The sequence below is a fragment of the Canis aureus genome, chromosome 6 (genome assembly GCF_053574225.1).
Source record: "Canis aureus isolate CA01 chromosome 6, VMU_Caureus_v.1.0, whole genome shotgun sequence".
Taxonomy (NCBI): Eukaryota; Metazoa; Chordata; class Mammalia; order Carnivora; family Canidae; genus Canis; species Canis aureus.
Window position 1 is genome coordinate 37,606,192 of NC_135616.1, and position 23,045 is coordinate 37,629,236.

The 23,045-nt window shown below is 54.4% G+C and overlaps 3 protein-coding genes across 13 annotated transcripts; all 3 read right to left on the reverse strand.

Annotated features, from left to right (window-relative positions):
- Positions 1 to 812: 812 nt before the first annotated feature.
- Positions 813 to 2,952, reverse strand: LOC144315737 (protein S100-A4). Of its 3 annotated transcripts, none has more exons than XM_077900714.1 (3): positions 2,795 to 2,952; positions 1,808 to 1,963; positions 813 to 1,110 (listed from the first exon to the last, which is right to left on the reverse strand). In XM_077900714.1, the coding sequence occupies exons 2-3, from the start codon at positions 1,946 to 1,948 to the stop codon at positions 946 to 948; spliced, it is 306 nt and encodes a 101-aa protein (XP_077756840.1). In that variant the 5' UTR covers positions 1,949 to 1,963; positions 2,795 to 2,952; the 3' UTR covers positions 813 to 945. The 3 variants fall into 3 exon arrangements, with proteins under 3 accessions (XP_077756840.1, XP_077756839.1, XP_077756841.1); XM_077900713.1 differs by lacking the exon at positions 2,795 to 2,952 and adding an exon at positions 2,151 to 2,294; XM_077900715.1 differs by lacking the exon at positions 2,795 to 2,952 and adding an exon at positions 2,081 to 2,190.
- Positions 2,953 to 4,235: 1,283 nt separating this feature from the next.
- S100A3 (S100 calcium binding protein A3) lies at positions 4,236 to 6,453 on the reverse strand. Its single transcript, XM_077899713.1, has 3 exons — positions 6,445 to 6,453; positions 4,986 to 5,131; positions 4,236 to 4,640 (listed from the first exon to the last, which is right to left on the reverse strand). Exons 2-3 carry the CDS (start codon positions 5,124 to 5,126, stop codon positions 4,476 to 4,478), a joined length of 306 nt encoding a protein of 101 aa, XP_077755839.1. The 5' UTR covers positions 5,127 to 5,131; positions 6,445 to 6,453; the 3' UTR covers positions 4,236 to 4,475.
- An 8,261-nt stretch (positions 6,454 to 14,714) lies between these two features.
- S100A2 (S100 calcium binding protein A2) lies at positions 14,715 to 22,811 on the reverse strand. 9 transcript variants are annotated; one of them, XM_077900718.1, is made up of 4 exons: positions 17,317 to 17,340; positions 17,115 to 17,139; positions 15,744 to 15,891; positions 14,715 to 14,956 (listed from the first exon to the last, which is right to left on the reverse strand). In XM_077900718.1, the coding sequence occupies exons 3-4, from the start codon at positions 15,882 to 15,884 to the stop codon at positions 14,804 to 14,806; spliced, it is 294 nt and encodes a 97-aa protein (XP_077756844.1). In that variant the 5' UTR covers positions 15,885 to 15,891; positions 17,115 to 17,139; positions 17,317 to 17,340; the 3' UTR covers positions 14,715 to 14,803. The 9 variants fall into 9 exon arrangements, with proteins under 9 accessions (XP_077756844.1, XP_077756847.1, XP_077756843.1 ...); XM_077900721.1 differs by lacking the exons at positions 17,115 to 17,139; positions 17,317 to 17,340 and adding an exon at positions 22,595 to 22,811; XM_077900717.1 differs by lacking the exons at positions 17,115 to 17,139; positions 17,317 to 17,340 and adding an exon at positions 20,194 to 20,261.
- Positions 22,812 to 23,045: the final 234 nt, after the last annotated feature.

Below are 23,045 nucleotides of genomic sequence, written 5' to 3' on the forward strand. Positions count from 1 at the left end.
GGGGAGGGCTCCCTCCGACCACAGAAGGGGAGGAGGCGGCTGCTTCCTGGACCCAAATCCTCCCCAGGCCTCTGCAAGTCACATCTGCAGGAATATCTGAGTCACCTGCCCTCTGCTCTGACACTTGAGAGAAAAACAGGATGGAATGAGAAGGAAGGAGGAGAGCTTGAAAGGTCAAGGGGACCAAGCCCCCTGCTGAAGACATGACCTTCGGAGGCCCCCACCCCACCCCAGCCTGGCCTGGTCGGCTGACCTCAATCACCTGCCTGGGACCAGAAGGGACACAACATCATGCCTGATATTTTCTGGGGGAAGAACAATGTCAATTTCATTTATCAGATCCGGTGTCTGGAATTTCATCTCCAAATTTATGGCCATTTTCAGCTCCAAAGTTATGGCCACCTCCCACCACCTCCCTCGCTCTCACCACAACCACGATCCTCCACTCATCCCTTTGAGGTCCTTTGTCCTTCTCTGGAGGACCATGACCCTAACTGCTAACAACCCTCATCCCAGGATCTCTGGGGCAGGAACAAAGGTCAAAGGGGTGATATCCTGGGGCGGCTTCAACGGTGTGGCCTCCAGAACCTCACCATAGACAGGCTGGACTCACCCATCCCTGGGTTGGAAGCCAGGCACTGATTCAGCCCCCTGTCCCAAGGCACCCAAACCCCATTCCAGACCCCAGCAGGCGCACTGCGGACAGTCTTCTGCTCACCACTCCCTGACCTTCACCAGTCTGCTCCCCACAGAACTGCCCCCACCAGCCTGAGCCCCCACCCAGACCCAGAGTCTCCCAGACCATCAGCCTCAAAGCTTCCAAGAATCTTTATTAAACATGGTCTACAACTTGCACACATCTGGGGAGCCAGGGTGAGGTCCTGTGCCTGCTGCCAACAGGTAAGACCTCAGCTGGTGGACCCAACCCCTCCCGCACAGAGGCCTTTACTTCTTCCGGGGCTGCTTATCAGGGAAGCCTTCGAAGAATTCATTGCACATCATGGCGACGCAGGACAGGAAGACACAGTACTCCTGGAAGTCAACCTCGTTGTCTCTGTTGCTGTCCAAGTTGCTCATCAGCTTTTGGAAGGCGGCTTCATCCGTCCTTTTCTGCAGGGAAGAGGCTACAGGTAGGACCGCAAGCTCTGGGGATGGAGCCAAGACTAAAGCAGGTTTCCACCTGCAGGTGGGAGCTCAGGGAGGCACAGCGTCTCCCTGGGCCTGCCCTGGGGGCCCTGCCTGGGAACCCTGCTCTCGGCTGAGCACCTGCACTCTGCTCTCGGCTAGACCAGGGACCACAGTGCCTTCCCCCAGGGTTGTCCCGAGAATAACATAAACTGCATAAAGTTTGATATAGACGAGAGCCGTGAGTGCTCAGGGGTGTGGGCAGGTGTCTCCGTAACTGTGTCTTCTTGTCCACGGAGACTCAAACCTTGCTCATTGCTGGGCTGGTGGCAACCGGAAGACCGTCCCAGTGTGTGGGTCTCAGCTTTGCCCTTCCACTACCTGAGGGAGTAACTTAGGTCTGAACTTTTCTTCCTCTTCGGTTAACTTGTGCAATGCCTGGCACGTCTGGCCTGCACCTTACCCATTGGGTCCCGGCCCTCTTCTTGCCAGGCTCCAAGAAATGAGTGGCGAGTGCTCACCGTGTTTCCAACTGCGTTTCCACAGCAAGCTCTGTGCCCGACTTCCCCATCTCAGTGAGATGCCGGCTGCAAACCCTGCCCCCCCACACACCCTGGCCCCAGCCCCTCCTCTGTGGGGAAGGGGGCACTCAGAGGCATACTCTCAGGCAGGAGCCACTCACCCCCAAGAAGCTGGGCAGCTCCCGCATCAGCAGCTCCTTTAACTCTGATCTGTTGAGCTTGAACTTGTCACCCTCCTTGCCAGAGTACTTGTGGAAAGTAGACACCATCACATCCAGAGCCTTCTCCAGGGGGAACGTCATGGTGGCTGTCAGGACCTGAGGACAAGCCCAGAGACACCCTTAACTCCCCCAGCCCCAACTTCAGGTCTGCATGCAGCATGCCCCACCCCATTTCCATCCCTTAGGGAGCACCGGGTGAGACTCTGCTCCCACCAGAGGGGGACCCCAGAAAGGTGGGCTCAGCCCTGCTGAGAAGCGTGTGCTTCAGGCCTCCAACACTGACCAGGACCGTTGCACAGGCTGTGTGGGTCAGGCAGCATCCCTCAGGCTGGGCCTCACCGACTGCCCCCCCAGTACTCCCGGCGACCACAGCAGCCCCACCCTGCCCCATCCTCCCCCTCCCAGGGCTGCTGGAGGCCTGCCCAGGGGCCTGCTTCGGAAAAAACCAGTGGCCTAGCCCTAGAGTAGGGAGGGGCAGGGTGCGGTGGCAGAAGCAGGGGTTGGGGGGGAGGCAGGCTCCAGGCGGCTGGTGCAGAGCAGAGGCTCCAAAGACACAACCAGACAAAAGGCTACAGTGGCCTTGAGTTAGCATCCCATACCCGAGTATGCACACACGCATGGCTCACACACACACCAACACACACTACAGCAATACACGTGCAAAGCCCAGCATCTCAGGACCACCCAGCTAGTCAGATCCAGCCACAGGCACACTGCTTGTGTTGTTGTTTTATCTCTTTCACATGCATGCATGTAGGAGCACGCACACACACATGCACCACCCCACACCAAGGCCTCCACATCATGATCTCACACTGGACCCAGTTAGTGCATCTGGCTCTCACCAGCCACTCCTTCCTCTGCCCAGAGCCTGACCCCAGCCTGGGCCCAACACCCCGTGTGTGCTAATCAGGAGACTCGACTCACCAGACCAAGAAGGAGAAGAGATGAGGAGAGAGGGTGCGAAGAGAGGAAGAGTGGGGGAAGCCCAGCGCTCTGTCCTATTTATACCCTGGCCAGGCCCTGCCCATAGCAGGGGTTGGGGATGAGGGAGAGCCAGTCCTCCCGTGGGCCTGCAGCTTCCTGCCCAGGGCAGGCACACAGGACAGTGGGAGAGCCCGCACGGGCAGGGGTGTCAATGTGGTGGGCACAGCTCAACCTGACTTCAGGGCCATGGGGGTCAGGGCACAGCATCCCACAGGCAGCAAGGAAAGAGGACACAGGCATGCTGAGTGAGGCCCGGGAAACCACCTGGCTGACTCAGTGGGTAGAGTGTGTGACTCTTGATCTTGGAGGAGTTAGTAAGTTTAAGCCCCGTGTGGGGTGTGAAGCCTACTTAAAAAAATAAATAAGATGAAAAAAATTGAATATTGGGGAAATAAAAGAAAGAAATTACCCTGGAAATGTAGCTGCCCAGGAACTAAGGAACAGACCCCAGGCTCAGTGGCACTGATCTCACTGTCCTTCCCCTCCATAGAGAGCACTCCGCCACACTGATGAGGCCCAGGGCAGGGGCTGGGGGTCTGTCGGAAGAACAGAACAACACCCAGAGGTGATGCTAGGACCAGCCCAGGCATGTCAGTGGACAGAGGTCCAGGTGAGGTGGTAATGAAGTAGGGAGCAGGAATCAGACATGGGGCTCAGGGATGGACGGCAGGTACCCAGAGGGCTGGGCAGTGGGAGGATCTCAAGAGGGGGTATCTAGAGTTGGAGTGGTATTAGGATGAAGAATGCAGGTTGGGGTGGATAGTTAGAGGAGAAATGGCGCAAAAGGGGGAAGGCAGGGATCAGGGATCGGGGTCACCTTCCCAGAGTGGGGTATGAACTCAGGGTGACTGAGAACCAGGAGTAGAGCCTAAGGCACTCGGCTGGCCCTGGCTCCAGCGATGGGCACTGGCCAAGGTGTCCCCTTCCCCTCCGATGCAGGGCAACCCCTCTCTGGCCAGGAGCAATCCCCTCGTCAGACCTCAGACACCCTAATCCTATTAGTTCTGCTCTCTGGGCTCCCACAGCCAGGCAAACAAGCCCGCCCCACCCCTACACCCCACCCTCCTCCTCAGAACAGGAACAGCTCATGAGAACTGAGCTCCCACCCCAGGGAGCCTCTGGCTGCCCCCGCAACTTCCTTCACAGCCCAGGGCCACCGCTTCTTCAGAGACCCCAGAGAGAGAAAGAGAAACAGACACCCCGAAGCCCCTAGACTCTCCTGGTACTGAGCCCAGCCCTCCTGCAGGAGGTGGAGACCGAGTGTTGTTGCTGGGCTGACTTTGGCCTCAGCCTCCTGCTCCCCAGGGAGGAGTGAAGACTGCCCCAAACCCCAGGCTACCCTCTCAAAAGAAGGAAGCCAAACCAAGTGACGCCAGTTCTTTATTAGGAGTTAAGTGGGCCTTTCCCTGTCGTGGTCTCCCGTGTGCACACAGGCTCTGAGCGCTGGCCGCCTCCCACCACCGCGGCCTCAGTAGGGAGGCAGCAGCAGCCTGCTCTGTCTCTAGCCATGACAGCCATGATGCTGAGGAGGTCCCCTCATGACTCAGGCCTCACGGGCACAGGGCCAACAACCCAGGGTAACCATGCGGAGGGTACAGGACGGGGCTGGGGGAAGCAGAGCCTACTGGGAGCAGGGAGGGTCGGGGGCGCAGCCCTTGAAATACTCGTGGCAGTAGGTGCAGAGGCAGGCGAGGGAGCGCATGTACTCCACAAAGTCCACCTCGCAGTCCTGGTTGGCGTCCAGCACACTCATGAATTTATTGTAGTCACACTCTCGAAGCTCCGTCTGTGCAGGGGAGGTGGGGGGGCAGGGTGAGGAGTGAGCATGCCACGTCCCACCCTTCCCTCGTGGGCCACCCCTCCCCCCCCCACACCCCACCCCACGCGTACCCCTTCCAAGGCCAACCTCAGCCAGCCCCTGGCCGTGCCCCCTGAGCGCCCTCCCCAGGTCCCACTGTATGCTGCTCAGGGCCCACTGTGTGTTGGGAATTCTGCACGGTGCTCTCGCTCCAGCCTCCCAGCAGCCCTGCAAAGCAGCAGCAGTGGCGCCCACGGGGATCCCGTCCTGGTGTCCCTTCCTCGCAGCTCCGCCTGCGCCCCACCGGCTCAGAGTGCATCCCTGGGTGCTCACCGGGGTCCAGGTAGGCAGCTCCTTCTGCAGCAGCTCCTTGAGCTCTGCCTGACAGAGCTTGTGCTTGTCCCCGCAACGGCCTGAATATTCCTGGAAGGTGCACACGATGGCAGCCACCGCCTGCTCCAGAGGCCTGGCCATCCTCACTGTCAGAGAACAAGGATGTGAGCCTCATGCCAGAGACTCAGAGAGCCTTTGCCCAGGTGTCTCCCAGGGACCACTCCCAGACCTTTGTCTCCCCAAGGCTTCTGGCCCACACGCTCTACCTCCTCTGAGTGGCCTTCCCTGATCACTCCAGCCTCTTCTAAGACATTTCCCAACTACCCCATTGTTACTCTCCTGGACAGAGGTCTTCTTTCTCCACCATCATTGTGAACTCCTCAGGGAGTGTGCCCCACCCACCAACAACACCCCCACACTGGGGACCCGTGAGGATTCCCTGATCATCCCTGACACCCAGTCCCACTCTGTAGCACCATAAAATGCAGTCATCCAACCTTTAGGACCCAAGCTCCTTCTGTAGGAAACAGCACGAGCTCTCAGAGGAGCTGGACATTCTCGGGGAGGGGTGAGGACTGAGAGGCACCCCCACCAGCTTATCACCACCACCCTCACCCACCCCTCCTCCCCTGAACTCTGCATCCAAGTAGCCATGCCTCCTCAGATGAGTCATTGACACTGGGTGTCAGGGGCCTTATCTGTAAACTGGGGTTTGTTTCACCTCTCAGGCAGACTCAGGGACCTGAGCCAGGTGGTGTGCAGAGAGCCAGTTTGGGGATTTGCCCCACCTGAAGCAGTCTCCCACTTCCCTGGGGGTCTTGAGCTACAAGCTCTGCAGAGGAATACCCTGTTCTGTTGGAGGGGCAGCCTTTCCTGGAAATGCCTGCTTCCCCCAATCCCATCACCTGCTCGGAAACTACCGAGGCAGCCGGGGAGGCAGGCTGCTCCCCATGACCCAGGGGACAGGAATCAGCAGCACTGAAGCCAAGGCCAAGGCTCTGTCCCTGCCTCCCCTTTGCGAACCTGTGGGGTAGAAGGCTGGCCAGGCAAGGGGCAGGAGTGAGGGGCAAAGAACTGCCTGTAGGGTCCTTGTGACAGCCAGCATTGGAACAGGGTGTCTGGGTTCCTAGCATAGAAAAGGGCCACAGCCCAAGGAATGTAGAACCTAAGAGGTGCTCCGTGGCCCTTCTGGGCTCCTCTGGCCTGGCTGGCACCAGGTTGCTTTTTCAGAAGCTGGGTGTCTAGAGACCCGAAGGAATCCTCTCTCCCCACCGAGGCCCCCGCCCCCACCAGCCCTCAGCTCTGCACACCCCTAACCCAAACTCCGGGCAACCCTTCACCGTACAGAGGCCCCCTGAGCCCCCTATACCTGATATCCCTTCCCAGCCCCGCTCCCATCCGCAGACCCTGAACTACCTGACACCCACTGCAGGGTAGGACCCCAGCAGCTGGCACTCACCACTGCTGCTGGTTTCAGCTGTAGGAGGCTAGAGACGGGGCATCTCTATTTGTACCCTCCCAAGGAGGGGAGGAAGCAATTATGGGGACCCAAGCAGGTCAAGCTGCGGATGCCCCTAGGGGCTCCCCTGCCTCTTGCCCTGGCGGCCCTTATTACAGGCCCCGCCAGCCCACCTACCTGTGAGTACATCAAAGGCCCAGTCTGGGCCACGGACACCACCACACCCTCATGCCCCCATCCCCTGGCAGAGCACTTGGAGGAGACAGGCCAATCTGTCACATCCACCACTACCTCCTAACTCTAGAGGGGTGCCAAGTACAGGCACACATAGCCTCCTCAGAAGACCCCTGTGCCAGAGGGGATCTTGGGGAGCATCTGCTTTGCTCCTCATCTGCGGGTGAGAAACTGAGGCCTGACATAACCTCCCTGCCTGACGAGATCGATGGTCCTCAGTGGCTTCAGGCAGGGGCTGCTCTGTCTCCTGAGGACCACCTGCAGGGTGTTGGAGGAATAGGAGGAGGTGGCTGCTCTGAGGCCTTTCCATATTCAGGCTGACTGCTCCCCATCCACAACTGCCCTAAGAGCTGTGAGGGGCTACAGACCCTATGCACAGGGTCCCGAGGTATGTCCTGTCCTCCCTTTCTTGAGACTTGATGTGATGGGGCTGGGATCCTTCAGGCTGCTAGCAGGGGTACGTAGGTAGCCCTTTGGGGTCCCGACATGATGGGGGCTGCCCTTCGTCTGCCCTCCTCAATGAGCCCTGGCTTCAGCATCTGTCTTCCTCATTCCACACACTATGAAAGCCAAAGGTGGTTTTGGCTCAGCTTGGCCAATGCTCTCGGGACATGAGGGCCCCCGGTGCCGGCTCACCTCTCAGAGTTGGCTTTCTCTTAGATTTTGGTCTCCTCATTCCTTACTGCCCCGTGAGCTCCTCATTGCTGGAAACACATTTTTTTAAATCCTGTCCAGCATTTTTTATTGTTTTTTAGATGCAGTGGGCACAGACCACTGTATTACCTAAAGTGGAAACCCCTCCGTATCATTGACTCTATTCCCTCTCTCCCACCCCCAGCCTGAGAGACCCTCCCCATTTCATAGCAAGAGAACCCAAGACCTGCCAGAGTGTGCAGGAAGGGAAGACAAGGTCACACCCAGGCCTCCGTGGAAGGCCCTGCTGGTGGAGGCAGTCAGAGAGCCCACAGTGCCTGGACCCCAGCCTTTCCCAGCACCCAAACTTTGCCCCTGTGGGTGAGGGGAGCCAGCAGGGGCAGGTAGGGAAAGGAGAACTGTGATTAGCCCTGTTTTATAGGCAAGGTTACAAGAAGGAGGGCACAGAAGTGGGGGCCTGTGATTTCTGGGCTCTGCCGCCAGACGCCTCCCTGCCACAGGGCAGCCCGCCTTCTGGGCCTCACTTCCGTCTTCTGTCCATTACCAAGGATCATAATGGTGACACTTCATAGGATTGCTGTGGGCCATATACGAGTTCAGATACACAAGTTCACAGATAAATAGTGTCTGTGCATAGGAAGTGCATAGGAAGGGCATAAATGTTAAGTGAGGTCACACAGCTAAGTGGCAAGCCTAGGAGCCACTCATTACTCATGTAGATATTTAAAGACACCTGTCCAAGGCTTGGTGAGCATAGTCATAAGGAAGACAGGTCAGTCCTGGGCTCTGTGGAAATGACACAGATGGGACAAATAAACGTATGGTGGGCTGGTGGAGTCCATGCTAGCAAGACCCACAGAGCAGGGCCGAGGGGGAAGACAGTGGTGGCAGGCTAATCCCCTACAGGGTGATCTGGAGAGCCGCAGCCTGGTACTCAGAGGTCCTTTGCAATCCTCAGTCAGTCACACTTTCTGGAAGGATGCTCCACCTTTGTTTGCCTGCTACAGGGAGAGGCAGGAGCTCACCTGGGACTTTGGGGTCAAGGGCAGGCATGAAAAGATCCCTTCACTGGATTCGGCCACAGACTCCAGCACCCTCCTGCCACCTGGAACTTAACCCTGGCCTTGTCTGGCCCTCCAAAGTGGGTTTGGAAGATTCCTACCCTAAGACTCCCATGTGAAGGGGCTTGATGTCATTCTCCGTTCCAGCCTTCCAGCCCACTGAAACCCCTCCACGGAGGTGTCAAGAGTGGGGAGGTGGAAGGAGAGTGCAAGGCCCTTGTCATTGGCCACTTGGTGCAGACTTCTGCCTCCACACAGAGCACGGGTAAGCTGCAAACCCTTGCTTTCCTGGGTCCTTGCAGTGTTGAGAATCCACCTGCCTTTCCAACCAGCTGGCCTGGACTCTCTTCTGCAGAGTTGCAATGGTCCCTAAGGTACCTCACGCACACACCCCAGGCCAGTCAGTGGCCACCCTCCTCCTTGTCCACTGCCGGTGGCGACCTACCCTCGATTCTCTATACTTGGGCTCTCCCCAGAGCTGCCCTGTGCAAGTGTCCAGCACATTTGGAAGGTGAGGGTCCCTCCTTGGCCTGTGGGTGTGCCGGTAGGAATAGACACAATCTTATCGGGGAGGACTTCCCCTAGCACTGGCCCTCCCTTCCCCTGCCTCTCTCCCTCCCCTCTCTCTGCTGCCCCCACCATATCCACATGGTCTTTGAAAGGTTCCTGGGAAACTGCATTGCCCTCTGAAGCTCAGTGTCTGGTTCTGCACCTCAGGGAGAAATAAGATGAAGTGTCCTAGAGCATCTGGACATTCACATGCTTGTTCCAAAAGGACATGGGCCTAGGGGCAGGGTGAGCACCCCCAATGCCATAGCCCCGTGGGGCCAATGAAGTGTTGTCAGACTGATCCACCTTCTTCCTCATCATCTAAGCCCCTGAAGAAGAGGTGAGCAGGGAATATTTGATTACTGGGCTCCAGCCAGGGAGCCTTTGCTGGGAAGAACGGAGGCCAAGGAGATCCTGTACAGCTTAGGACACCACTTCTTTTGATGGCCAAGCCGGGTGGGAGCGGTGAGTCATCGGAGAGCTCATGTGACCTGAAGACAGGAGCACGGGGAGCTCTAGTTCAGTCATTTCATCTCAAGAGCCACACTTGACGTCACTATCTTTTCTGCAAGGGTTAATAGGCTGCCAAAGGTAGATCCCAAAGAGCCGAAAGCCAAGGGAACAACAGGCCCTCCTCCCAGCTGCGGCTCCAGGAGGAGGGAGGGAGAGAGCTGGCCAACCCCTTTGAACCTGCCATTTCTGGACTCTTCTGCCCTCTGCCTCAGCACAGATTTTCTAGGAAGACTGTTGCAACCAGCTAGCTAAGTCTAGTGTTTGTAAGTCTCTCAGATGTGCATAAGGAAAAGAAATTAGCCCCATTCAGTGCCCAGCCAGCTGAGGCCAGTCTCCACAAGACAAAACAGCCCAAGAATGGGGAACTGAGCCCCAGCAAAAGCCAGGGTCCACTGTGAGCATCCAGACCACCAGCAAATAAGCCGTATTTCCCCTTGATTCATCAAGAGTCCAAGAATGAAAAAAAAAAAAAAAGAGTCCAAGAACGTCTGGACTCTGCTTACCCAGGTCCCCTTCCCTTCCCACAAAGCCTAAGCTTCACTTATTTTTTTAAAATACCATCTTTATTCATTTATTCATGAGAGACACACAGAGAGAGAGGCAGAGACACAGGAAGAGGGAGAAGAAGCAGGCTCCATGCAGGGAGCCCAATGTGGGACTTGATCCTGGGACTCTAGGATCATGCTCTGAGCCAAAGGCAGACACTCAACCACTGAGTCACCCAGGCATCACAAAGCCAAAGGACAGGGGCAGGGGAAAAGGAGGAAGGCCCAGACCCCTGCTCCGTATCCCATGTCCCATAGAAGTGAGGCCTTTTCTTACAAACCTGGGTAAAGTCCCAACACTGTTCCTTATTCAGCCTCTCCCAGCTCCCAGACAGTTCAGGAAAATATTGTCGATTTCTTGTCCACTGTCCATTCTTGTCTCTCCTTATTATTAAAACCCATTTTGGGGGCACCTGGATGGCTAGTTGGTTGAGTGGCCAACTCTTGGTCTTGGCTCAGGTTGTGATCGCAAAGTCCTGAGACCAGATCGCAAAGCCCTGCATTGAGCTCTGTGCTGAGCACAGAGTCAGCTTGTCCCTCTCCCTCCACCTCTGTTCCACCCTCTGCTCCCACATATGTGTGCTCACTCTCACATTTTATTTATCAAATGATAGATGATAGATAGATAGATAGATAGATAGATAGATAGATAGATAGATAGAATCTTTAAAAAACAATTTTTTTCTTTCACATGCCCTGGTGAAAATACTTGGTTGCAGCTAGGACTAGCCATAATATATCCTTAAGATCAAAGAGATGCAAGTGGAAATCCTTGGAGAGACTAGTTTTTGCATAATAAAAAGGCAAAGTCTAAGGAAAAGGTTTTGCACCTTACCCTTCCTCTATCTTCCAGACTGGAACACAGACCTGGAGGTACAGCAGCCATCTTGTGATCATGAAACAGCATGCACGAGGCAGAAAGCATATATAGGTTACAGAGCAAAAAAACTGAAAAGACACTTGGTGTCATGTGGCATCTCTGCACCCCTGAACCAACCCTGAACTGCCCACCCCAGACTTGTTATGTAAGATAATTTAAGTCACTTATTCATCAGGTTATTGCAACTCAGAGCTGAATACATTCCAAACTGGTAGAGAATTTTACATCTGAAAGTGCAGTCCTCAAATAAAAGAATAAAATGTAGAATTGGCTATGTGGAGGAGGGAAGATAGAGAGATACAAGAGCCCAATTAGTCCAGGCTGGAAAGCCAGGGACCCTTGCTATGAAATGACAAAATATTTCATTGAACTGTTCATTGATGTATCTTGGGGATGCAGGCCAAATGGAAACTACACATAGTGATAGAGGAAGTGGTAGGAAAAGCTTAGTAAGTTAATATGAGCTGGTTCCTTGCAAGAAGGGATGATGCTGTTACACAAACCTGAAGCAGGTGCCATTGGCTTTGGGAGCAGGCAATAAGTGAAAGCTAGGAACACCTCAAAGAGGTTCACAGGAATAATTTAGAGGGTAGCGAGGAAATTATTACTGAAGGCTGAAGAAAGGGTGACCCCTAGTAGGTAGTCGTGGAATGTCTGGGAATTCTATGGTAACAGGAAAATAGAAAGAGTACCTAATGAACTCATGATCCAGCTAAGGAGATGTTTAGACAGAATGCTGAAAGGGCCTACTTATTCTGACACCCATGATAAAATATGAGAAGAAAGAAATGACCTAAGAAGGAACAGCTCAGGTTTTTCAGAAGAAGTATAGAGGGCCCAGAACAGTCTTTATGGCCAGCATGGCTCTCAAAGTGATAAATGGCCTCAGGGCAAAGTCAAATGCAGGGCCTCACCAATAGAGAAGGACACCAGGTAAAAACGAAGTCAAAGGTATAGACTTGGAAAGATTTAAAGGCAAGTCTCACGATCTTGGATAAACAAGTTGGCTTCTAATAATCCACAAGTGTGCCTTTCAGATAAGAGCTCCCTGGCTGTCCATCTAAGGGAGGGAGGGGCTGGTCTCTGGGAGGTTAGCTAGTGTGGCTTTTGTCTAATCAAATGAATTATAAGTTGATACACAGAAAGCCCACAACATTTTTTTTAAGATTTTATTTTATTTATTCATGAGAGACACAGAGAGAGAGAGAGGCAGAGACACAGGCAGAGAGAGAAGCAGGCTCCATACAGGGAGCCCAACGTGGGACTCGATCCCAGGTCCCCAGGATCACACCCCGGGATGAAGGTGGCACTAAACTACTGAGCCACTGGGGATGCCCCCCACAACATTTTTAAAGGAATTACGTAATCTTGGGCTGAAAATCATAGAGACAGTGCAAACAAAAGAAGCTTTGGGTTGTCAACTTCCTTTGGGCAGGAGACAGATAAGAAAGCTACAAACAGACATTTCTTTTTTTTTTTTTTTTTTTTTTTTTTTTTTTTTTTTTTTTAGATTTTATTTATTTGTTTTAGAGAGAGACAAGCAGGGGGAGAAGCAGAGGGAGAAGCAGACTCCCCATTGACCAGGGAGCCTGATATGGGGCTCGATCCCAGGACCCTGGGATCATGACCTGAGCCAAAGGCAGATACTTCACAGACTGAACCACCCAGGGGCCCAACACAAACATTTCTTATGGAAAAATAAAGAGTTAAAAGAGAATGAAATCAAGAGCTTAGAAAGTGGACCCATGAAGAATCAGTTATAGGGAGCAAAACTGGCCCTAATCAAGATTCTGGTGGCACACGTCCAACTCAAATTCAGAATTGCTATGGGCCAATGACACTTCGTGCCCTCAGTCCACCACCACTCCTTTTAGACTAGGTGTGTTTATTACCTGTCTATCTCACCCTTGTGCGTTGAATGTGTTGTTCATAGGTCTTCAGGTCCAGGGGAATTGTTCTCAAGGAGCTGTACTCAGCAACACCCAAACTTGGGGCTGACATAATGGCAAGACCCTGGACCTCACATTGATGCCTTAATGGGGTGAGACTTGGTAGGTCTAAGGAAGGATGCCTTAATAGGGTAAGACATGGTAGGTCATGTGCATTCTACACATGGTTGCTAGAAGTCAGTCTATGGTATACAGTCTCCAAAGGTGGCCAGTGTCGATTTTGTGCTACTGCTCTTCACATGAAAAGATGGAACCTTAAATCTGGGCCAGACTACTGACTTGCTTGATGAATAGAATGCAGCAGAAGTGATATTCTTGGGTTTCTGAGATAAATCTTGAAAGTCTCATAGCCCCCATTGGGACCTCTTGGGATACTCACTCAAGGGACACTCCTTATCAGAACCTAGCTGCCATGCTCTGAGAAGTCCAAGCTACATAGAGAGGTCCAGATGACAGTTTCAGCTGAGCTCCCAGCTTACAACCAGTACCAGTTGCCAGACGTATTAAGTGAGCTACCTCAGAAGTTGAATTGATTGGAACTTTCTGATGACTCCAGCTCCAACATCCATCTGAAACCACATGAGGAACTCCAAATGGGAACCCTACTGACTGATTGTGGTCTCCTTACAGAACCTGGAGGGAAAATGAATCTGTCTTAATTCACCAAGTGTTGGGGACTTTAATGCAGTGACGGGTAACCAAACAGCATCTCTGAGTCACTGAACCAAACCTGAATTGCATATCTCAGACTTATTTAATGAGGCACTTAAATATCAATTTATTTATCCCATTGTTAGTCAGGTTTCCTGTGCCTTACAACTGAATACATTCCTAACTGTAGAGAATTTGGTAACGAGGAGTGGGACCCATTAAAAATAAAGAGAAAGAGAGAGAGAGAAAACCTAATGTATGTAATTAATTGAAGAGAGGACAGAATAAAATATGCAGACCTCGGGCAGCCCAGGTGGCTCAGCGGTTTAGCGGCACCTTCAGCCCAGGGCTTGATCCTGGAGACCCTGGATGGAGTCCCACGTTGGGCTCTCTGCATGGAGCCTGTGTCTCTCTCTGCCTGTGTCTCTGCCTCTCTCATTCTCTCTCTCTCTCTTTCTCTCTCTCTCTCTCTCTCTCTCGAATAAATAAATAAATAAAATCTTAAAAAAATATATGCAGACCTCAACTTTGCTAGTTGGAAAGTCGGTGACCCTGTTAGGCAGTGACAAAGCACTTGGTTAGGCTGTCACCTGATTGGACATAGGGTGCAGAACAGATGGCAACCTCACTATACAAGCTTAGGGAACATGGTAGAAAACAATCAGGATGCTGATAGGAATGAGCTTGGTAGCCTCCAACAGAGACCAGAGAAGGATGAATTCACACGAAAGCCAATCTGAGAGCAGATATCAAAAAAAAAAAAAAAAAAAAAAATACAACTTTGCTAAAACAGGGCCACTGCTGATGGCCTGCAACCTGGCAAGAAGTCCTTCATGAGGAGGTGTGCCGAGTCATTCAGACCAATGTATACCTCTTGAGCAGTTCTGAGTACAACTGTTCACAGCATTGAATGTCAAGGCCTGTCCTTTGTTCTGAGTATATCCTTCCTCCTTTGTTGGAATTTTATCTTTTTATGAAATGATGGTGATGGTGAATGGGATTTGCCTTTTTTAATATCTTTATTTGGCAAAAAAAGAAAAAAAGTTAGCAAACTATCTCAATTTTTTAATGGTATTTGAAATCACAAAGTCTGGGACCTAAGGCATAGCTCTGGCCTTGAGGAGATTTCCAGAAAAGAGTCAGGGCCCAGGGGAGGTAGGATCTAAGGAGGCTCTGGTTTTCCAGCACCCCAATTGTGCTGACCAGGGTATGGGGCATCACTGAGCAATTGGAATACCATCAACAGAAAAGTTTATTGAATACAAAAGGGAAAGCTAGAGTCCTCGTAGGCCAGGAGGCCCTTGGCAGAGTAAGAGCTCTGCTTCAGGGCCGGTCTGGGGAGTCCTGGAAGAAGTCATTGCACATGATAGTGACCAGGGCCAGAAAAACCGCGTACTCCTGGAAATCCACCTGTTGGTCACTGTTCTCATCCAGATTTCCCATCAGCTTCTTCAGGCCCTCCTCATCCACCTTCTCCTGAAGGGAGAGAGAATAGTTCAGCAGGCTGCTCTCCACCCACCCCCACACCAAACCCACACCCACTGACCAGAGCCCAGCCCTCTGTCTGCACTGGGCAGTAGGTAAGTGGGCCGGGAGCTCCGGGGAGCTATGAGGAGACCACATGACAGGTAGGCCTTCCGTGAGAAAGGTCTCCAGCTGCCTGTGCTGGGAGTGAGGGGCCCCCAGGTAACCACCACCCTCCCCAGACCAGCAAAGTGGGCATCGCTACCTCACGTTGCTGATGAAGAAATTCCTGAATTCAGAAAAGGCGAAGTTTTTAATACCAGCCAAAAGGAAACCAAATTAGAAAGGCTTAACCAAAAAACATTTTAAAAGAATAAAGGACATGCTGCATAAGTCCACAGCCTGAGGCCTGACTTAAAATTATTCAGTAGTCAGTATGGGGAAGGCAAGGGGCAAACTGAAAGTCGACTGCATCTGTCTGCAAACAACCCCAGGCTGCATGTGCTAGCTGCACTTTTCTCTCCCGGTGTCCCTTCTTAGTCTGGCATAGAACATGGAAACTAAGAGCAAGAGAGCTGTGTGCTCCTGGGCGAGTCACTTCCCCTCTCGGGGCTCTGGCTTGCTCAACTCAGTGAGGGGACTGGACAGATGGCCGCTGAGGGCCCTGACAGCCATCCATCCTCTGGAGAGCCGTGGGAACAGCAGTGATAGGGTACTCCCACTGGGGCCTCAGCCCCCTGCAGCAGCAACCCCCCCACACATACATCAGGACCCTCTCATCCCAGCCAGCCCCACTCACCCCAACAAAGCTGGGCAGCTCGTTCTGCAAAAGTGTCTTCATCTCCGCCTTGCTCAGCTTGAACTTGTCACCCTCTTGGCCAGAGTACTTGTGGAAGGTGGAGACCATCACAGCCAGCGCCTGCTCCAGGGGACTGGACATCTTGGATCTGGGGCACAGGGGTGGCAAGTGATGAAGACACTTCAGCCCTTGTGCTCCTCTCTGCGTCTGTCCGGACACTGTGCCTCCCTGGGTAGAAGCTATACATCCACTGCCTGCTGCAGGCAGATGCTAAACTCTTCCCCGTGTTTGGAAATCACCAAGGGCAGGGCTTCTTGTCTCCTCCGATCGCACCTGCGGCACAGCCCTGAGGGCAGGGCTCCCCACTTTGAGTGTCTGTGGAAAGGGAAATGAGCAGGTGGCCAGAGTCCCACCTACTGTCCTCTCTATGGAGCCTCTTCCACAGACCAGTGGGCTCTGTGCCAGCACGGGGAAGGTGGCCTCTCCACAGGCTAGTCAGTCACAGCTGCAGCCCAGGGTATGAGAGTCCCCGAGGAGTCATCTCCCTCATATACGAGGGGCCGTAAGGCCGGAGGCAGTGCCCTTGGGCAAGTGTGTTTTGTCCACTGGACTAAGGACTCTCAGAGGACGGGGATGGATCTTCACTCACACTGGAAACCTCTGAGCCCCCAGGGGAGGGGGCATTGTCTCAATCAGACAGGGAACTGGTGGAGGCCACTGAACAACCCTCCCCACCAAGAAGGATCCTATTACAATTGGTACTAAAGGAACTGCATGTCCTGTGCCCTGGGAACAGCAGGCAGAACGCAGAGGCCATCTTTTCCACGGCTCTGCCCCTGAGAATGCTCTGAGCAGCCCTGGGAAGCCTGGGGGTCCTGGGGTGAGGGCCCCGGGGCCAAGGAGTGCCCTGGGCCCACCCCGCTAGCACTGCCTTCTCCAAGGGGAGGAGTTGAGAAGGGGGAGGGCAGGGCACCGTGCAGCCACTCAGGGCAGGACCCAGGTACTTGAGATCCCTGGCTCTTTCCCTCAGTCCTGCTAGAACCCAGGACTTTACAAAAACAAAAACCACAGTCAAGACTCTCATTACAGCACCACCCTCCACACCTCATATTCCTGGGCCTAGACCGGCAAGAAGGGTCTCTAGACTGAGATGCCCAGAATAAGTCCCAAGAGAAGGCCTCAGAGCTACCCCCACACTGAGACCTCACAGAGAAGCCTGGGAAAAGCCCTCATTCCCACACTTCAAACAAGGTCCCCTAGAGGGAGAGATCCAGAATGAGGAAAGTATGGAGACAAGGGTCAAGACACAGGAATAAGGCAGAGACCCAGGGGGCCCCCCCAACCAGCTCTCAGCAGGATGGAGGTACTCACCAGACCTGATGATGACAGACACACTCTGCAAGGAAAGCAGAGGGCCAGGTGTGCACAGTGGGGTTTATATGCCTGGCCCCCAAACCTGCCCTAACCTGATCCCGCCAGAGTCTGGCCTCCTGCCACCCCCACCCACTCCTGGCTAGCCCCCTCCCTCCCAGACACCTTGAGCTCCACCACCAGCTGGAAAGGAAGGCCTCACCCAGGTCGCAGAGAGGAATGGGAGGTGTCTGGGGAAGGGGCAGCCCAGGCCCAGGGTGAGGGGTAGTGGCCCCCGTTGGTGGGCTGAGCGTCTCATGCCAGGCCTCTTCTGACACATGCCTGCAAGTCACAGCTCATCTGTGAGTCAAAGGATACAGGCTCCCAGGGACTTCCCGGGCAGGCATGTAAGTGTGTATGTATGTGAGCGTATGTGCCCGTGAGTGTGTGAGTGTGTGTATGTGTGTATGTGTGCAAGCTGACTTAAGGAGCTAGGGGAGTGGGGATCCCTGGGTGGCTCAGCGGTTTGGCACCTGCCTTTGGCCCAGGGCATGATCCTGGGGTCCTGGGATCAAGTCCCACATCAGGCTCCTTGCATGGAGCCTGCTTCTCCCCCTGCCTGTGTCTCTGCCTCTCCCTGTGTGTCTCATGAATAAATAAAATCTTTAAAAAAAAAAAAAGGAGCTAGGGGAGCCTCATGGTTGGCCTGGGAATTCCTCTTGGTAAGGTAATGAGGGAAGCCTGTGCAGAGAACACGCTGAGAGGCCCTGCGGGCAGGAGGCTCGTATGGGAGACAGGAGGCGGACGCTCTGCTCGCCCTGTTGGTCTGGGCGCTGTCAGGGTGCGGTCTACGGTTGGTGGGGTGAGCATTCTGTGCGAGACTGTGAGGGAGACCCCGGAGGTTTGCAGGGAGCAGGGAAGGCCAGGATCCTCTCTGCAGTGTGGGGGGTGGGCAAGTGAGCAGGGCAGGCAGCTTCCCCAGTGGAGGCCAGGCCTGGGGCAGGGCACAGCCACCGCCCTCGGTCACCCCATCCTGCCAGGCTCCTCCCCAAACCCAGCAGCCACTCAGGGCCCAGCCCAGGGGAGGGGTTGCCAGGGATGAGCGGGCTCCCGGCTCTTTGTCCACTGCCCCTGGTTCCCCCCCCCCAGTGCTGGCACTGCCCTTCCTGCCTCCGCCCAGCCCCCCTCCCCCTTCCAGATGTCCAGCAGCTCCTTTCCCATCCCCCGGGCCCTGGTCCCAGGTGACTCAGCCATGGCTCCAGCCCCAGATACCCAGGCAGTGACTCAGCGGCACCCGCCTCCTCTCAGAAGGCCGGAAAGCCGGGGCACAGGGCCCTTCGTGGGGCACCCCTGGGGGCTTTGAGTGAGTGCAGAGGAGCTGGGACAGATGTGACAGGGTCACATAGATGCTGGGCTGCTCCTGCCCAGGGTCACCATGGGACCTGTGGCAGACTGACCCATGCAGATGGACTCAGGCCTTGGAGCCCCCCTAACCCCCATGTCCCCTCCTTCCCAATGCTGGTGGACCCCTCCCTGGCTGACCCTCCCCATCAAACCCTACTGCACCCCACAGGTAAAGCCCAGTGAGTGGAGTGCTCTTGAGAGAAGGCCTCTCAAGCTCAGAGGGCACTGCGGCCCGTGGACCCCATACACAGCCTGGCCCTGAGGTGCTGGGACTCTGGCCCCACCTGCTTTGGGGCCTCTTCTGCACACAGCCTACCTGCCTCGAGCACAGCTCTGCCTTCACCATGAGACCTGTCGCGGATGCTGGCCCCTGCACCCCATAGCCCTCTTTCCTGCTGAAATCTCAGCTACCCCCCAAAGGTCAGTTAAAGGCCACCTACTTCTCCAGGCCCAGCCAGATTCCATCTCTACCTGCTCTGTCCCATACAAGGACTAGAGCATCTGCTCTGGGTTGAGTCAGCCGAAGGCTTGTCTTCTCTTGCCCTCACTCCCACATGGTGAGCTCACTGGGCGAGGACTGGGTCTCGTTCAGTTCTGCATGAGCAAAGGGTCACGCACACCCGGTGCCAACCGTGTCTGTGGTTACTGAACACAGTGGGGGCACTAGGGATGGTATTTAGGAGCCAGGGGACTTTCTCACCTCCTAAATCACACCATTGGCTCTGCTACGAAATCATGATTTCTCAGATCCCAGGAGTGACACTTAGACACTGGAAAACAGCTTCCGGAAGCTATAAATCCCTGAGGAACCCCCCTGAGGAACTGCTAGCTCCAGCCCTGGGGCCCAGGGAGGGAAGCCGCTGCGCAATCGCCCCAGTGGCGGGCTGGAGACCCTGGAGCCAGGGAGAACAGTCCAGAAGGCCACAGGAACGGGGTGGGGGGTGGGGGGCACAGTGAGGGGTATGCCAGAGAGCCACCGACTGCCAGGGCGGCACCGGGAGGCCTGTTGCTCGGGAACTGAGGCCCCATGGTGCCCATCAAGGGGCCAGAGGCCTGACACTGGCGAGAATCACATGCCGCTGACTCACAGCGAGTGGAGCAGCTCCCTCCCAGTCAGCAGACAGGAGGGCTGGGGAGAATGACCCAGCGACCAATCCCAGTTCAGTCTCCACTTGCCCACGAAGGCAGAGAAACCGGGGCACGCTTGGGCCATGGGCACGTCCCCGGCAGCGACTCCGCCCACGCCCAGCCCGCCGAGCCGTCTCGGCTCCACCTCCACGTCCAGCGGCCCTGGGGCCAGAGGCCTCCAGCACTGGGGCTGCTTTTCCCTGCCTGGTTCCTGCCCCCTGGTGGTGGGCACCGGTGCTGGCCGGCCCCTGCCTGCTCCGCCTCCGCCCTGCCCGCCGGCCCCCACCCCTGACTCACCAGGGAGGAGGCCGCTGACTCACGTCCAAGGGGCCTTCCCACGCCCACAGCCTCACACCTGCCCGACTTACAAGGCGTTTCCTGGATGATCCCAGGCGGGCCGCACAGGCGGACCTGTGAGAGGGAAGCCACAGGTCTAGAAGCTGTTAACAGCCAAGGACGGGGCGGAGGGACCGAGGTAGCAGAAGGGGGGCTGAGTACTGCCAGGTTCTGCCCACACACCCCACCCCAGGGCAGTTCGGCAGAAGCCCTGGCGTTCCCTCTAGCTCACCTGGAGATTCTGGCTGGTCGCACCACAACTTTGAGCTTCGACCTTTTCACCATAAGGATCCCTTTTATTATTCCTCTGCCCCAAAATATAGTTTGAAACGTTTTCTCAGAACAAACTGCATTAAATAATTTATCTAACTATCCCCTAAGAGCATGATCACAAGAAATCCTGCTGATCTCACCAGGTGATGAGCTAGTGCAGGCTCAGTCCTGGCCAGCGACAGGGCACCCACTGTGCTCTGGGTGATCTCTGCAGGTTATTCCACTTAATTTACACAACAATCCCAGAAAGTTGATACAATCTCACCCCACTTTACAGAGGAGGAAAATGAGGCTCAGGCAAGTTTGCCAGAGCTCACATAGTAACCGAGGTATGATTTAAACATGGGTAGTCATAATGGTAAATCTCGATAAACCCCAATCCCTGCAAATCCCTGAGAGCTCTAACCTTCCTATTCCCACTCAGACCGTGACTCTGCCATTCTCTCCTCACATCTACACCAGGCCCCTTGGACTCATCTCTCTCTTTTTTTTTTTTTTTAAGATTTTTATTTATTTATTTATTTATGATAGAGAAAGAGAGAGAGAGGCAGAGACACAGGCAAAGGGAGAAGCAGGCTCCACGCCAGGAGCCCGACGCGGGACTCGATCCTGGGACTCCAGGATTGCGCCCTGGGCCAAAGGCAGGTGCCAAACCGCTGAGCCATCCAGGGATCCCTGGACTCATCTCTCAACCTCACCGGTGCCCAGGGGAGCATCTCCTCCACCTGCACTGCTCTGGCATCCTCAACCACCACCCTTTCCTCTTGCCTCCCAGTGCACTCCAGTCTGCATTTAAAGCAGACTTAAAAGAAACCTTACCTGGACCTCCCACCTCCCTCAGTATCCCTCTGTGCCACAAATAACACCATCATTGACCTAACCCAAACCAGAAACATGGCTGTCCTCCTCGGCTCCTGTTTCCCCTCACTGCCCTCCAGGTGCTAATTAGGCCACCTGCATCCTCAATACTGCACATCTCTGTCTCACTGCCTGAGCTGTGGCCCCATCCCTGTGCTCCTGGATGGCTGGACTCTCCTGCCACACTAACCTTGCCGCCATTCCGACTCCATCTCAGCTCTGCCACCAGAGTGATCTTAAATTCAAATCTCAGCATGTCACCCCTCAGGTGAAACCCCAGTGATGTCTCATAACTTTGAGGAGCAAACTACCAAGTACAACACACCTGCTCAGACACCAATCTCGCTGGTGCACAGGCCTTGGCCTCTCACACCTCAAAGCCCATTCATTCTCTCCAAGAGCCCATCCTCAGTGTGTCCAGTCCATCTCCTAATCACAATTTAAAGTCTGCTCAAGAGACGCCTAGGCAGCTCAGTCAGTCAAGGGTCTGCTTTCAGCTCAGGTCATGATCTCAGGGTCCTGGGATAGAGCTCTGCATTGGGCTCCCTGCTCTGCTTGTCCCTCTCCCTCTGCTGCCCCTGCCCCCTGCTCATGCTCTGTCTCTCGCTTTCTCTCTCTCTTAAATAAATAAATAAAATCTTTTTAAAATTAAAAAAAAAAAAAACTTAGCTCAAAGATCAACTCCTCTGCAAACACCCCAAATTTACTTCACAGCCCCCATACCTGCTAGACACACACGCGCACATAGTTAGGTGTTCCTCCTACGGAGCCCCCTGCCCTATAACAGCAACTTTTATGAGACTATTCTTTATGTGTCTCCCCCACTAGACTAGGCTCATTCTCAGTGTCCCCAGCACCTGACACAGAGCAGGTATTTGGCCAATGGCTAGTGCTGTCCCTTATCGCCACCATCCCCCCACTCCCTTCAACACCACATTTCCAGGGGATCCCTGGGTGGTGCAGCAGTTTAGCGCCTGCCTTTGGCCCAGGGCGCGATCCTGGAGACCTGGGATCGAGTCCCACGTCGGGCTCCCAGTGCATGGAGCCTGCTTCTCCCTCTGCCTGTGTCTCTCTCTCTCTCTCTCTCTCTCTCTCTCTCTGTGCGACTATCATAAATAAAATAAATAAATAAATAAATAAATAAATAAATAAATAAATAAATAAACCACGTTTCCAGACCACCCCAAACCTTCCAGAAGCTGACTTGCTACCATGGCATCCACTAGATGCTGCTTGCTTGCCCATGCCAGTGCTTTGGGGAGGAGGCAATTCAATACCCCACTCCCCAGGAGGGCTTCTAGGGGACAGAGCCCTTTCATTCCTCTCTCTGTCCACAAGCAAGAGGTAAGACTCCACACTCTGGCTCTCTTTCTCAACCAGCTGGCTGCACCCTCCTCACCTCCCCAATGGGCCCACACCCCAGGGACAGGGTTACAGGTGGGCAGCTGCTTTCCATAAGTGTGAAAGGTCAGCTTCAGAGGCAACAGGAGAGGAAAACATACCATTAAGGAGAATCAATCCTCAGGGGATCTGGTCAGGAACAAACCACACCTTGTGCCCTCAACCTCCAGCCACCCCCACCAGTATCTATGTCCTCATGAAGGAGGCAGGCCATTCCCCCATACTGCTGGACCTCAGGTTTGGGGACTTGTTTGCCCTATCCACAAGTCCTTGCAGAAAGTCAGTGTACAGAGGCCTGTAGCTCCCGACTCAGGAGCTGAGACACTACCCCCACACCCCTGCCTGCAGTTTCCTCACAGCCTCACTCTGCCTGGAGATTGGCTGCTGGCTCAGCAAACACCCAGCTCTGAGGGGCAGGTTTGTACCACTTGCCAGGATGGAGGTTCCAAGGATGGAAGATGTCATTTGGCAAGACTGGTGCCAACAGAAATCAACACAAAGCAGAAAGATTAGCCATCGGCCAAGAAACACCCAAAGTGAGAGATGCATTCT